This window comes from Gasterosteus aculeatus, chromosome 7, assembly GCF_964276395.1.
Source record: "Gasterosteus aculeatus chromosome 7, fGasAcu3.hap1.1, whole genome shotgun sequence".
Classification (NCBI taxonomy): domain Eukaryota; kingdom Metazoa; phylum Chordata; class Actinopteri; order Perciformes; family Gasterosteidae; genus Gasterosteus; species Gasterosteus aculeatus.
Genome location: NC_135694.1, coordinates 27,510,441 through 27,527,217, shown reverse-complemented (window position 1 = coordinate 27,527,217; position 16,777 = coordinate 27,510,441). Strand labels below are relative to the sequence as shown.

General features: G+C 42.4%; 1 protein-coding gene across 1 annotated transcript in view; it reads right to left on the bottom strand.

Annotated features, from left to right (window-relative positions):
- gabrb2b (gamma-aminobutyric acid type A receptor subunit beta2b) overlaps positions 1-8,933 on the bottom strand; it is a 45,761-nt gene extending 36,828 nt beyond the window's left edge. The window contains exons 1-3 of the mRNA XM_040181017.2: positions 8,573-8,933; positions 8,311-8,408; positions 7,545-7,612 (exon numbers count right to left, since the gene is read on the bottom strand). Of these exons, the coding sequence (XP_040036951.1) occupies positions 7,545-7,612; positions 8,311-8,408; positions 8,573-8,655 (249 nt within the window). The 5' untranslated portion in view covers positions 8,656-8,933. The remainder of the gene's footprint in view (positions 1-7,544; positions 7,613-8,310; positions 8,409-8,572) is intronic.
- Between the last annotated feature and the right edge of the window lie 7,844 nt (positions 8,934-16,777).

The following is a 16,777-nucleotide window of genomic DNA, read 5'->3' as shown; positions in this document are numbered from 1 at the left end:
ATCACACAGCCACAACGCGCTGTCCATTCCAGGAGCTCTGCCCAGCAAACCTCCAGATGCTGTCTTTTACCAGTCGTACCTACAGCTGCATCCCGATGGTTAAAACTCCACCCAATCGTTCACTGCCACCGGCAGGGTGAATCAGATGCCTGACTAGTGAGAATTTTTAACCTGGGGGAATTGATTACACGCCTTCCTTCGCCTGACATTAGAGCTGTGTTATTAATTGTTCAATAAGCAGTGTGTGTAACATTAATAATGACTTAATCAGTAGACACTGTTACTTTATGACAGTGTGTGTACTGCTAATGGTCTATGCCACTCCATTTATAAATGTGGCATATCATGCTAAAATATATGCACATATTTGTTGTATACACTCAAAAAAGCAGAAATGTGACAAGTACCCCCAATTACAAATTCTCTCTCACCCACACCTGAAAAAAAGTTCATGCATTTCTCTTTTTACGGCTTAGTTACTGTAACTCCTTCTCTGTGGCATCACCGAAAAGTCACTTTCTCAACTAGCTCAGAATGCACCAGCTTGGCTTCTCACTGGCTTTAACAGACCACATCACATCATCCCAATCGGGACTTCCCTTCAGTGGCTCAGTCTTTGTTTTAGAATGCATTTTACCGATATCACGTTTGAAGCTGATGTATACGGCTCTAAAATAAACAATGATTATGATTAGGACATCTTCGAGGTTACAGAGTCGGGTTTCCAAAAATTCTGCGAATTTTGTTTTTCACACAATTTTTGGTGATATAATTGTTTGAGTTGTTTAATGTAGAAAAGCAGGTCATTCTCCCCAATCTGCAGAAACCAGTTGAACAGACCAGTGATGAGAGAGATTTGCAGTGACTGCAGAAATAATGGCAGCCTCACGCCTCAGTCACCATTTTGCCAGACATCGTTGTGCACACAGCTTATGAGATTTTGACTGTGAAAAAAAGGTAATCTTGTCAGGCCGACAGTTGCTCCGTCTACCTCTCCTCCTTCCTCCACCTGTAGTTCCTCCTGGCTACATTCCCTCTTCTTTGAGTTCTTCTAACTGTTTAGTTTTCCTCGGCCAGACTGCTGATGTTCCCTTTGCTGTTCGGTTTTCCCTGTCTGTTCTTGTTTATACATTGTGATGAAAAATGATGTCTAGAGTTGTTCATTTTATTTTTTTTAATAGTTTTGTACAACAGAGCAGGTTTTCGACTCCTCTGAATGGCTGTGAGATGTGAACTATAGATATGTATGACAGCTTTCAGCTAATTAACTTAGTATTGCTTTGATGATTGACTGTTTATATTGTATATATTCTTCTGATTGTTCTTAATCTTCCAGATGAAGTAACAAATCGTGTTGTGTCCTCATCATTTGCATAGAGGTCATTGGTTCTGCTAATGAGTAAACACGTGCCAATATGTACTGTTCTCACCGGTGGCAATCCTTTTTCGATATACAAAGAACCAATTAAATATCTGTCCGTTTCCTGCTTTCAAGTGGCACACTGTGTAATCTAAATGGATTACTAGAACTCTTGAGCCAAACACATGTATCTAAACCTACCAGCATAAATAATGCATGTTGGGGCATTGGTGGTTTCAGCACTCCACTCACACAATTCATCCGCCCCTCCTTTGGTACCTCCAACATCCCCTGCAACTTTCCTCTGCACCAGCTCGCTGTAAGTATTTTTACTATTTCTATGTTAGCACAATGTATTCAGCTCCTTTGAGCTTTCTGTTTTGCTCTGTCTTTTGTTGCTGAGTCTGTGGGTAAGTGTGGCAGGTTGATGCCAATCTCTTCATGTTGGGAACAGAGGGGGTGGAGAGAAAAAAAAGAAAGCCTCACATCAAAGCACAATAATTAAACGAGTAAAATGGACGTCGTGACATGAGTGAAAATAAGTTGTCATCTCCTGAATAATTGGTGTCAGACCTCACATCTGTCCAGCTGACCTACTGCATTGGTCACGCCTGTATCTTGGGCTGTAAGGAGTTAAAAGGGTTGAAGTACTTTGTGGGCATTTGGTACATTGACAACACTGGCTGAATATATAATTTGATGACTTCCTGCATCGTCCTTTCCTGCTACTTCAAAACGTGATGCAAAAATATCCCTTAAACAGCTGTCCCATTTTGAGCTTCCGTATTGACGTTCAGCCCATTCAACGGCCCTAGCCGAACAAGGTAGCAGTATTTATTAGTGTGTGTATAAATATCTTCATGGACAGATATTTCTGTTTGAAATGGATGCGCACGGTAATGGAAAGTTAAAAGTTCTAGACAAAGGCATTGTCATTCATCGGGATTATTAGAACTAGTATTCAGAACCCACCGTTAGACGTCCTGACTGGTGGGGGCAGGCTTGACATTTCTATCTTAGTAATAGGTCAAATAACTACAGGTAATATGAAAGGTGTGTTTAGTAATTATTAATGAGTGAATTCTCATTCAACATTATAACGTCTTTTTTTAACTCCTATATAATAGGCTAATAGGCAACTGTACAAAATATAATATTTTGATCAAACATGTCAACACTCAAATGTGTGCACGTATAGTCTATAGAAAGTTGTTAGATTCTCGTCTTGTCCTTAGAAACCCCAAGTTTTAGAAAACCTTGTTCAATGTGAGTAAATAGGTTTTAAAAGGCTATTTCTTCTCATGAGTGAAGTGAAATGCGGCCCATTTTTCTGGTGTAATTCTTAACTGATATGTTCCTGCGGTTGTGCATTCTATTGGCAGCAGTCAGTACAGTGATGATATTAACATGAAACTGCTAACAAGAAGAATGGACAACGTGATATCCTTCAAACCAAAATCTAACCCGTGAGTACTGTCTTAATGTCTTATGCTTTCTTCCCACATAACATGCAGCTAATACATATGCATGAGGTCCTTCTTAAGTACACACTATAAGTCAACTGGCTCGTATTTTAAAGCCTATTCATGCTGTTTTTTAATTAAATTGTGTTGTAACAGGAGCTAGGAAATGATTCCCGACCAATGTATCATCAATCCTAAGCAATGAAAATAAATCAATGCTGCTATCATTAGAGTCCCGTTTTCCTCATACATTATGTTGTCTCCATTGCAGCACCAAATCAAATCCTTCCTGAACCCTGGTTGAGTTTGCCTCCGCCCGGTCTGTTACATAATGCCAAGAGCGACATTCCTGGAGGCTACGTTAACATACCCATTTGTGAGGAGGCTGGACTGGAGAACAGTGAGGGATTCAAATTATAGAACGTGTATGAGCAGAAAATGAGTGAAACATTCCCACTAGAGACATTGAAAGTGTTCAACTATGCTGAAGTCTACTCTAAATGGTAGCAGACTCAATATAGACTGTGAATTAGAAAGAAGACAAGCATTTGTTGCAATTGCAAGCAATTCTCAACAACAAATTCAGGCACCAATACCTCTAAGGTACCGATTGGAGTTGTGTAAATCCCCTTTACAGGCAACGTTTTGATTGGTTCCATCCAGCACTGTACATTTACAAAGTTTACTATTGGTAGTTTTAATAAACTGTAGTTATTAAATATGTGCTGTATCAGGGAGAATTGCATCTGCTCCCCAGTTGCTCATTAACTTTTGGAATATAGTATGTAGATATTTTGGATAGTTTGACAGCTTATTTTACAATAGCACCACTTTGGAGTGTGTTTGTTTCTCCCCACAATTGGAATGCATTTCAGCCTGTGAATCTTCACACATTGTCGCGACACTCTTATTAGTAAACTGTGCATCCCTCGTGGATCAGCACTTGTCCACAATTCTGTGAAAACCGGCCCAAAAAAAAGTGTGCGTGCACGAAAATAGAGACAATAGTGTCTCTGTATCCTATTAAATTGTATTAATTACTTTCAAATATTCATTATATCACCCTCTGAATTGATGTCATTGACATTACAGTAAGTTGATCAGGGTGAGATTTTCCTAGTCAATAACTGCCATGAGGCAATTTAAGTCATGTTCATTTTGTATATTGGCTTAGGTCTAATGTTCAAATTGACTCTGAAAATTGAGTCTGCCCACATCAACAATAGACAATTGAAGGTAGCTTTCAAATCGATCAAGACACAAGAAGTAGACTTCCTATCATTGTGAAGCTCTTAGAAATGCAGCGGAAATATGCAATAATTTATAAGTACCCCCTTATCTCCTTCCCTTTCATTATCTAAGGGCTGAGCCTACATCAATTATAATGTAACTGTTTGTATAATGTATGTGTCAGTGTGATCTTTATTATGGCGTATATCCTATCTGAGAAATCTACCGAGAAGTGGAAATAACTGGGTTCAAAAATGGGGGGGCTCTTAAATTTTACAGTCCTTCTCAAATAATCAATAAGCTGGTTTTGACCTTTGGGTGCATCAATAATGGTATTTCTGCCTCTTGAGAGAAGAGAAGAACTTTCGTTGATCCTCAGACTATTCTGAGCGGTATTTCTTCCCTTGTGAAAACGGTCAGCTCAGGATTCAAGTGCTCATGAGCTCAACCAAAAGCAAATATTGAGACTGAAATGGCAGCAGCCGAAGAAATTTCACAAAGGAGAAATGCTGGGAAGAAGAAAAAATAAAGAAATCCACAACCTTCTTCCTATGCTTACTATTCTCCCTTTGAACAGTGCAGGAATTGAGGCTCGCCTGGTCACTTGCAATGTGTTGAATGTCCAACATAACATGGCTATTCCGTGTCTGCGTCCCTGTCCCTCTCTGTGTGTCCACTCCTGAGTCATACATGACCTTCTCTACGACACCACCACTGCTTCTGGCTCTCTGCATAGAGCAGAGCACTCTCTCGCCTATATATGTATCTCTCCCGCTCTCTTTCACATGAATACAGAGTTAAACATTTGACTCCAAGGTCTTAAACAATCAAATCGTATTGCTGTTCTCCCTCGGAGGCTTGGGACTTTGCCCCTGACACCCATGGACAATGAGCTTTAATGGGATGTAATGAACACTTCCTGTCTGGCTCCAGGCCCAAGTGACATTTAAGTGTGGTTTTCTACATAGCATATACCTCCATTAAGCCAGCTATTGGAGCGGTCTTATCTTTAGCATGCACAAACGGTCACCAGTCCGAGAGGCTTGTCTATTAAAAAGCTAAAGTCAGAAGGGGGTTTTGGGGAAAGGTTCTGCAACATGCTTGAGTCCAGGTCGTGCAATTAGACCTGCTTACATGACCATTAGTTAAGTGGACTTTGTGTCCTCTGGGGGACACTCGCTTGAAGGATTGCATACTTATTTTGGTGACACATTCAAAGTGAGCTACAGGCCTGTGTTGTGGGCTTCTGCTCTGTGACACACAGTGGGTAACAATGTGTTAAAGCAGATGTCTGCCACGTCTCTGCTTTCAATGGCAGGACTTCAGCAGAGAGCCGTGTTGGGTGGAGAATACATTAACACACACCAAAGCATAGGTGTCTTTGCTCGGCCGTAATAGCTAATAGAACACTGCTGGATATACCCCTCGATGACATCTCTCCATTATGTTGTACCCTGTTTCTCATTTGCTCTCTAAAGAAAGAACACACGATGGTTCCATCCCCACACCAAAATAAGTGGCAGACAAAGAGCCAGATGGGGGAGAGGAAATGGAAGATGGAAAGTGGTTCCACACCAGCTGCAATCCTGAAGAGTGGTTACATTTATAGGAAGGGGAGCAGATCAAAGATGCCGAAACCATTACGCACACATGTGGCCTCTTCTTTTCATGAGGCTCCAATGGGTTAGGTGGTAATGACTCCCCTTTCACATTAGGGATTGTTTAGTAGGCCATAGCTGACAAAAGAATGAAATGATCAAAGACGTTGTGTAGCATTGGCTGTGTGTGTTTGGATGGAGAGTGGGATTTACTTTTGTTCGGCCTTTGTTTGTGGGCTTGTGTGGATATAAGCCCTGACCATGACGCACATCTGGGTAGGAGTAATGAACTTGGGATCTATTTTACTGCTGCTATCATCTCTGGGGTACAACTTTTAGAAAACAGCAGAGAAAACAGTAAACACAGCACAAATATCTCCTGTTATCGTACAGTTGCAACACTGTGGCTACACATCTTGTTTGTGGCCCCTGTCCACACTGCTTGGATTTCCATTCGCTCTATGCTACTGTAAAAGAACAAATGATCAACATATTTTTTGTTTTGCCTGCACAATCGAGTGGCGATTCAACACAACTAAATCACTGCCTTTCTGCTCAGAAAAGCTATATATAGATTGAATGAAATGTCTATTATGCATTAGGTGATTGGCTGTAGATACAAATAACATCTTACATAATACTTAAGTATTTGATTTCTGGAAGTGCCTGCCATATGCACACTTATGGAATGCACACTGAACCTGCAGGCACTCGTTTAGATGCACACATGTGCATGAGCGCCAGTTTCACTGGGAAAATATACCTTTATCTAAGGATTCAAGGCCACTTTTCAGGACTCTGTAGACCTGCATTGTGTATGCATGTATCTGTATGTGCCTATGGTTGTGCAGGTCTTCTGGTTAAACACATGAAAATAGACATAGCATCATCAGTTCTCTCATCTCGTCTCTACACATCAGCAGCACAGAGATAACAACGTGAGCAACAGCCTTTGGGTGCTGCTGCCAAAAATATTCCAGTGCGTAACCATTCCCAGAGATTGCAATATGACTCATCTCACAGCCAGAAACACCTAAAGAACTGCAACAGCAGGAAGCATCTCCGCGAAATGTAAAGAACTTGTGAATTAAAACAGTAGTGGTCAATCATAGAAAGAGACAATTGTACAAAAGAAGAAAAATGGATGAAAGAGGACAGTTAAAATGTAATGCTTATTTTCATATATAAACATTTATTCTTATGTTGTCAACTGTATAGTGTGTGTGTGTGTGTGTGTGTGTGTGTGTGTCAAGATTCACAGTGTATAAATGTAAAATGCAGCATCGAGCTTCTCTCGGAAGTCAGGTGCAGTTCCAACATTTCATCACTAGGAGGTGCACTTGTATGAAGCAAAACTTCTCCACTACTTCATATACACAACTCTGAAATTCTTCCACTGACACTGTTTCTAAGCGTTTTAAACCAGCCATAACAGACCATCTAAAAATGTCTCACAGAGGAACATAAATGTCAGTGTGAAATATTTCCAGAGTTAAGACTTGAGCTTACTTTAATGTCCCCATTAAGAAACTGTGATTGCATTGGACTTTTATTTCCCAATACCATTTGTTTTGTGGAGTTACTGTTGACTGGCTTTGTGCCTGCTGGGTGTATTAAGCTGGAATCAATTCATGAAACCGAAGACAGTGATCATCCAAGACGATCAATTTCAATAACCCGGACAGGTTGAATGAATGCCTCCGACCCTCAAACCAAACAACCTTTTTGCCTTTCGCTGCTCAGACGCACAAACCATTCAACACAGGCCTTCGTCTGGCGGGGGTTCCCCCCGCAGTCTGGGAGGGTATTCCCCAGGGACGTTTATGTTTAGCAGGGGTCATTATTCATGAAGGGTCTCACGTTGACCAGTGGAGGCGAGGATGCCCTACTTACCATATTGACTTCTGACACCATGTCTATGCTGGCGATGTCTATGTTCATTCCCACTCCGACCGGAGGACCTGGAACAGGTGAAAGCAACATTGAGCATCGAGAGGTCTCTATGATTGACTGACACATTTTTTTTTTTACAAAAGATGGTTGATAATGTGCGCGTGATAGAAGCACACGTTGACACTTGTGAATGTAGCCCGTTGTCAGCCGGATAATAGTTTGCAGTGTTTATTTCGGGGACTGAGGGGTGGAGGGGGAGAAGAGGAGGTGACGCGCTGAGCTGCGGTGGTTCCCCCTAAAAGTTAAATCCCCCCCCTCCCTCCCAGTCCTAAAACATGTTTCCCTCACAGCGAACACGTGAATTGGAACATGATCCTAACCAAGAACTGGCACCATTATGTTTTACATACAAATTGTGCTGTGAGTTTTGACAGCCCCCCCCCCCCCCCCCCCCCCCTCTTCCGCCTTATTTTTTTGCCTGTCTAGATTTGTCACTGAAATAACTAAGACGGTGTGTTTTATCGTCCTCACGCACACCGATGATGTGTGTTCTCGTCTTGCCGCTACTCCCGGTTGTTTTGACACATTTTGCCTCGACTGTATCGTGGAAAATATCCGACTGGGGCAAAATCTGATAAGACGGGTCTATTTTACTTTCCGAAATCGCAATCACCCATTGAGTTATCGGGGAATAAACACTGTACTATTACACGGACTGACAGGGCGCAAACTGGATCAGAGTTGATGACAAAACGATTTCATTTACCTCCAAAATCTGGCCTCAATCGTATATCATAACCTTTCAACAGCCTATCCACCGTTTCTTTAACCAAAGACATATTGCTAGGATCATTGACACCGGCACTATGGGAGAGAAAAGAGAGAAACATGTGCACAGGGAATTTAAATACGAGACATTCTTGGACCACAAAGTGTCCAAGTATTTTTCCATTTCGTCTGTAACACAGTCACACTTTAAAGAAGAAGAAAAAAGATTGAGTGGAGCATTCTCCGACCTTTTCGCTTACCTTTGAACGCACACCACGGTCACCACGAGAGGGAAGAACCAAACCCCGAAACACCTCATTCTTCTGATCCTGAACACCGACATACTTATGTTGTGTGTCTTTTTCTTTTACCGAAGACGGACGAGGTCCAACTTATTCTTCCCAGTGCAGTAATTCCAATGCCGGGCGCATGCGTATTCCCGACCACAACATCAAGAAGCTGCGCTACCGCTGCTGATGGTAGTGGCAGATGTGGTACCCGGGCACGGAGGGGATTTAAAGGAGAACCGTGACTACAAGTTACCCAGCGGTACATAAGGGTGTGTGGGGGGGGGGTCTACCTTGTTTCTATAAACCCTGTGTCACTGTTTTAAAAACAAACGGCGAGCGTGAGTTGTCGGTTCAGATCCAGTGTGTGTGATGGGGAGGAGGAGGGGGGGGGGGGATGTGGGTGGAGTTGCCTGTCTGCGCTCGTTCTTTTAGAACGCCGTCAGCCAGCTCATCTAGCTGTCCCTGAGCAAGGCACTTAACCTCGGTGCTCCAGCGGGGAGCCGCCGCTGCGGGTCTCCCGGCTGACGTACGCAACTGGACAGCGTTTTTAGTGTGAATGTGTCCGACTTCCGAAGCGCGAAGCGGAGCGATTACTTAAATAGCATTCAAGTGAATCTAGTGGAATACACGTGTGAGTTGGCAATTAAACCGATGGAGATTGCATTTGTATTAAGCTATAGTTCTCATTATATATGCGTTTAATCTGCATGCATTGCTCTCTGGCATCTGTGCGTGGGTGCAAACTTGTGTTTCGGAGTTTCCACGGGTACTGTTAGTCGGGTCCCACGGGGGATGTTCCCCGTATGTTCATTCCTTCCAAAAGAAAGAAAGGGAGGACAAACAAGCCGGGTATCAGTTGTCCATGGTGCTGACGCGTGTGCGTTCAGTCCCCCACTCTCTGTCCATGGTGCTGACGTGAATGTACTCTGCTCTCTCGCTATCGCTTTCGCTTCCTCACAAACGAGGGTCCTCCGTGCTGTAAATGCATCCCTGCGCCAACAGTTGTTCATGCATCAAATCTCCAACCACTCAGGCCTCAGACGACAAAACGAATTGCGTCCGCGGCTGAGTACTCTGAACGGCGCGGTGTACCAATGCAGTGCCTCGGGGTCGGGAGCGGGACGCATGCACGGGGCAGAGCAGAGCAGGATGCACTGAACTGCGTGCACTTAGCACTTGTCCCGCAGGCCGTGCGCGCTCCTGGCTCCAAGCACCGGTGAGCAGGATGTGCGCCGCTGCGTAAACTCGGACACGAATGGTCACGGATATGGATACGCGGATCAGACTCGGATGCCGGAGCACTGAGTCTATATGCAGAAGCCACAGAGCAGCTCTACCGCCCGACTGAGGAGGGATACGGGAGTGATCCTACAAGGATGATGCTAAATTCAATACTTTGTAAAAGGACATGTCGGTGATAGGATTCTTTTCAGGGACTGTATTGATTTTGATCACGTACACGAATCAAATCAAATCCCCTTTTGATCTGATGGGGGCGCTGTCAAATATGAAAGATTGTGATGCAAAATCAAATGCACTTTTCTCCATTTTTGCATAGCCCAATTGTCAAATTATTGAGAGACAAATACATGTTTGGCTGCTGTATTTCCGGCTTTTAAATGAATCATAAAAAAATACTTTTCATTTTTGCTTTGAAATAATAATAATTGTATAATACAAAAGTTGATTGTTATGGATTAACATAACTTCTTCTATAGCTTAATATGTCTCTGTGCACTGATTTTAACTATAGATACACAGACAAATGTGACCTCTCTCGGTAATATTCGTCTTTTGAACATTGTTGTGGATTTGACAATTTTTTTTTTTTTTTTTTTAAGACTGAGCAATATAGAGACAGAACAATGTGCTCGATGATTCACTCCAGAAAGATCCGTGACATGGATCGCACCCACGGCATTCTGTTCGGCTTCTTGCAGATTTCCCTCACGGGCTCACCAATATGTTTAATAGCAATCGTGTCGTCAAGAAAAAATAATCTTTTGTCAGAATCAAACAGCCAGTTTGCTTCTCCAGCTTGCACAGATTACCGTGGCTGTCATGAAAAGCAAGGCAATACAACTAATGTACAAGTTTGTTTATCCGGCACAGGAAGGGCATGATCACTATCCATCAAAGCTTTTTTGTATCATGACCTCTTTTTACTGTGTGTTCCATAGCTCACTAATATTAGTCAGAGGGTGAACAGATGGTGGAGTCATAGTGCGCTTTGACAATCACAATATAATGAGTATGGAAAAAAGGAGTATTGCAACCCTGCAATGGGAGTGGGTGGATCTTCACATCCCTTTGAACCTGAGTGAGGCCAGCAGAGAGATATTTTGACCTGCTCTGCAGTTCTTAATGCCTGATTTACTTTTTTGTTCAACATTCCCATAAGAGCTCGCTCATCTTTTCTCTTTGTACCGGTTACTCTGCATCTTTGCACTAAGAGGAAATATAATGACTACTTCTCTGAGCCTCTTGGTAAAATGCCCTGAATTTCCAGTAGTGAAATATTCACATTTCTGTGCGCTGATGAATAAAAAAGGATGTTCACAATGTCTGAAAAGGCATTAGAGTTGTTTCATGTCAGTAAAAAACAAGGTGGAATCTTGAGAATGATGGAAATGTCCATGAGTAGAAAGCTTGTCATCTCTCTCTTGCTCTATGTGGTTGTGCGTTTGCATGTTTGTGTGAGTGTGTGTGTGTGCGTGTGTCTGTGTGTGAGCATGAGGACTCTGTGCCTGACTACATAGATTACCCATCTCAGTCCATTGCCTGCCATGACATTGACTTTTGCTTTTGCAATTATCAACCAGCGCAATGAAAGAAAACAAATATTGGCACACAATGTCACACACTCAGTGTTTAGTTGGGCGTTGCATTGAATGTCTAAACGCATACAGACACACACACACACACACACACACACACACACACACATTGTCATGGTTTGACTTTTTGCTTTCCCAGTCTCCACAAATGACTTTTGTCTCTGCACTTTTAGTAACAGCAGATACATAATTCTAGTAATCCTGCAAATCAAATTCATTTGTTGAAATATTTTGGTTCATAATTACAATGATGAGAAGTTCTTGCATGTTGAATCGCTTGGCTATAATTCTATATCTACCCACCACATGTCTCATTCATGAATGCTTCCTCGATTAGGTCTAGCTGATGCTCTGAGGAGGCCTCGCCAAATATTACCAAACTGATAATGATGATTTAGATCCGCTTTCATTTATATTTTGCACATTTCAGATGAATCCAGTGACAGTGGATGAGGAGGAGGGTGGATTACTATGCAGTGCTTAATGAATCTCTACAGCTTGTTGTGTTACTGTGGAGTTTGCACCTGGTCTGTTCTCAGCAGGTAACACCACCCATGGAACGACTGTCTGATATCCGCCCAGCATCACAGGGATGGAGCGGCAGGATGCCAAAGCACATGGCCAAAATGCAGAAGGATCATTTCACCCACTTACTGCCATGATTGTGCCGACGCGATGGCAATCGACAGTGTGGAGATACAATTACTATATAAATGTTTACTGTATATTATGTGTACAGGTGTGGAGGAGTGTGTGCGTGTGTGTGTGTGTGTGTTTGTATGTTTGGCTTAAAATGACTAGAAATGCTTTTCAGTTTGGTTGTCAGATGAAAAAGGAACAAAAAGCATACTCTTTAACAGTGAACATTTACAGTATAATTATGCACAGTGTCCCTACCAGAGATGAACATTGTACTGTGCGTTTCCCTGTACTTAAAAACATCTTTTGGTGTTTCGGTTTCAAGTGTTAGCATTGCCATTGTTGATTAAAGCACCTTAACTCAGCGGGAAAGCTGAGGCTTGTGAAAGGCACATTTAAATAATGGATTTTTAATTACCTACAAGATGAGTATTTAGATCCATTTTGCACAAAAGTCATTCACAATGCAGAAAAAAAAGTGACAACCACCAAAGTATAATGTGATTATGGCTGTCTGTGAAATTATTGATTTTATTCATGCATTCCTAGACAGGAAATACACCAATCTGCACAGGTGTGTTTGTTGGAAAGGGACATGAATTCATCTTAGCAGCAGCTGCTATTCTGCTCTGTAAAAATATTCTCATTGCAACTGAAGCTGAAGTAAGGATGTATTTCTGGAAATGTGCACGCTCCACATCCAAAGAAAAAAACAAAATTCATTGTACAAAGCGCCCTCTGTCAGTGAGTTACAGCATCAAACTCATTACTGGATTAGTGATAACTGGGTAAGCAGCAAATGTAACCACTAAAATGGTGTTGGGTGGTTATACAGCACAGAAATGCGTTTAAAAACTCTAATTGTAAAACTGTACCTTGTCATTTTTATTGCAAATAGAATTGTGACTGCAGTTTTCAAATATCTCTGGACAGTTGTTAACTCGTGACTAAAAACCAACCCAACTAAAGCGCCATGTCATGTTTTCCTAGCTCATCATCACCACACACTGGATAATCCAAAATAATGCATTTCCACTGGACAAGATCTGACCATTTTGCCAGCGATGATGTTCATGATGTTGTAACTGCACCTCAAAGCCCTATAGTTGCATTCTATCCATCACTATTTACCTAAACTGGTGGTCAAATGGCTCATCAGCGTTTCCCGCCTCGGCACCACCAGAGGGCCGTTGTTGGCCAGGATCTCCGCCTGTCTCTGGCAAAATGGCACATTGGGGCTTTCGACCTCTGAAGTGTGAATATATGCAGGACAAATAAACTCCATCAGTTAAACCCTATGCGTCATTACACTTCATCTACCAGAGGAGGCGCCACCTGCTACTTCCACAAGGTTGCGGCGCCCTTCCCTGGTTGCCACCACAACACCAGACAGCTGGCGGACTCCTTGCCCACCTTCACACATTCTCTCTCTCTCTCTCTCTCTCTCTCTCTCTCTCTCTCTCGCTCTGCCACTGACAGACGTTGGTTATCAGTGCCAGAACTGCTGACAGGAGTCCGGGGTGAGTGTCAGCTTTAGCCACGGTCCGAGCGGGTGGAAAGATGGGCGGGAGTGGGGGAGGGAGTGAGCGACGGGAAGATAATTTGGAGGGCCTGTGCCAAAAGCCGCTCTTCTGGTGACTGAGGTGATGATTTGGTCGATGAAACAGGATGACAACGCGGCAGTTGGCCACTAGAAAGCCATTAAACCACAACGCCTGCAGACTACAAAGATGGAGTCCCACTGTGACACATGGAGGTGGACACTTGATGCCTTTCCAAGTCGCCATGTAGATAGTATACAACGGACTCCGATTCTTGATTTTGATGGACGCAAAGACATTTTCTTTATGTGTTTGACCTTTTTTTTTGTTTACAATGGTGCATTGTAGTTTTCATTGTAAAATTTTCTGCGGGATTCTTGTGCTTAAAAGCTAACTAAGCCCCGCATGCTTTCAGGTGACAACCATCTGCTTTGACCAGGTCAAATTTAATCGGATCAACTCAGATTAAATATACAGCTCTGCAGAGTTGGCACAGCAGCACCTCTGTGGGCTCGCTGACTTTGACTTGACATTGATTCTTTTTCCATAACTACAAGTGGTAACCATAGAGACTGAATACTAACTCTGTTCTTACATCTGCTGAGGGATGATATCATAAGCATGGTACAAATTTAGCATCAGCTACAGGCTTTGTCTTTTATTTTTCATGAGTGCCGAAAAGGGCAAAACACTTGATGGATGGATGGATGGATATATGTACATCATGGGGGGGGGGGGGGGGGGGGGGGGGGGTTAGTGCTGATGTTTCTCTCATTTGCTTTGAGGTTGAATTTCAGACATCAGAGTGTTGTTTCTACAGTGGTCGTCATTGACACTCAAGAGGCTTTGTTTAACTAAAATGAGGTTTGAATTACTGTTATCACATTTTCACCATCCATGTGAGCGTTGTGACTTTAGCACTGAGGAAGGGGAGTGCAATATTCATCAGTTATAAAGTCATTAACACATTTATTTATTTGACATGAAGTGTGTGTGTGTTGTGAGTGATTTTCAGGAATAAACTGTCTTCACAGCACAAAAGGAATTCTGTCATTACGCTTAATATTTTAGGGACTAAAACAAATTTTCAGCAACAGAAAAAAGTATAAATAGGCTTGTTACCATTGTTACAGTTCTATGACATTTGGAGAAGATATGAATTATTTTGAAATCTTTATACATTACTCGAGGCAATAAAGTTATTTTTAAATGTAAAAGTTTTTGCGCTCTATTATTATTAATATTTATTTTCTCTGTGTTTCAAAGCCTTCACTCCCTCTCTCTGTACTGGAGGCTCTTGGCAGTTGTCCAGAGCGGTTCGTTGTCAAGATTTTGGCTGCAGTCAGTGGAAAGGTCAACCCAGGCGGTGAGGACAGTGTTTTTTTTACCAAATCAACATTCATCTTTCTATGATATGGTTTGGTTTCCATGGAAACTGCACTGGAATTATTTCACTCTTTTCCCAACAGTAAAATCCACTGGAGGTGATGCAGCACATCGTGTCTGAGGACGACTGTTTGTGTTCAGTGTTGTGTGTGTGTCTGTGTGTGTGCGTCTGTCTGTGGGGGAGAGAAAAAGACAACACACAGTCACAAAGTTTTCAATCCAATGACTTTAAAGAACTTCAGCCACAAATTCACTGGTGAAGAGGCACTTTGAGCTGCATGTTCATGGACGTAATACCAAACAGATAACGTTTAACACACACACACACGTTTAATTGTGAATCTTCATCTCCAAAATATTCCACACTCATGCTCAACTTTCTGCCTCCACTTTCTAACACTATCTGACCCTTTTCACCAAAAAACATTTCTGAATACAAGTCTTAGTTCAGCCTTTTTGACCACCACACGCTGAATGAACCTCAGCTCGCTCACTTGCCTGAAGTTATTTCTTAACTTTAGCCCGACCCTGCGGCCCACCCGAGTCAATTTCAGATGGAACGAAGGACCAGAAATGCCTCACCTTTCTATTTCTGTGAAGACATTCAGTTCTTAATATTCCAGAAGTACACAGAAACACGCACACACACAGACAGACATTTCACCACACAGGCTGAGCTTCCTCTACTGTAAGTGGTTACCATAGATACCACATGGCGAGGCTCATGAAGTACAGTGAGTCCCTCTCACGTGGGAGCTATCGTGTATTTATAGAAGCACTGTGGTGCGGCCAGGAACGAGTTTAGACAATCAAATTTTGGGGCAATAACAAGCAGTGCTGTAGCTGGTGAGATGTAATGTGAGCAACATTCTACTTGTACTTGACTTCCTTCTTTTTTCTGCAGCTCTTTATTATTTAATCGCCCTCCCAGCATGCCTTTGTGTACGTCAGTCTCTGTCTCTCCACAGACCGATTCTAGGACTCGCGCTGAGAGAAAAGCTTGACAAAAGCTTGACAAAAGCTCCCATTTCTAGTTCTGCCGTCTCAGAGCTCTTCCTGCAAAAGGTCAGCAAGTTTTTGGAAGTTTATTGTGATAATCTGCTAGCTCTGCACCAAGCTGCGTGTTATTGGGAATCAAATACGCAGTACATATCATGACATGTTTAATTAAATCCTATTTAGCTGAATAATGAACTAATTAACAAACTCCTACTGAAGGGGTTTTTTCTTCTTCTTCGAAACACATTGGATTTCGAAGTATGTCCCCTTATCTTCCCAAAGTAATTGCACTTCCTAAACTGACATAATTGAATTGCCACCCAGTCTCGCGCATGAGGTGTATTGTTCTAAAGGGATGAAGCATACGCATTTACAATCCATTATAATCACTGAGCCTTCATCTCAATTCAGACTAAAGTTTAATAATGGTTCACTGATTATGTTTTGTAGAAATATTGTCTATAAGACATTAGGGTCTATTATTTAACATTGTCCCAATGACACGCACTTTAAAAAGTAATGGCGAGGTACACGGATGCACGATTTCGGCTAAATCGAATAGAGAATGAGATGTCAGGAGATGTCGGCTTTAACGGGGTAATCAATAAGACAGGTGAAAGGATTCACCTGAGCCTATATTGACTTTCCGTAAGTAGGACTAATATCTGTTATATGCAATGATGTGCTTTTGCACAGCGCCCATTGTATCCAGTCCAACCATCTGCCTCCCTGCTCTCCGGAGTACTTATGTTTGGCTGCGTGCCTGACAGAGC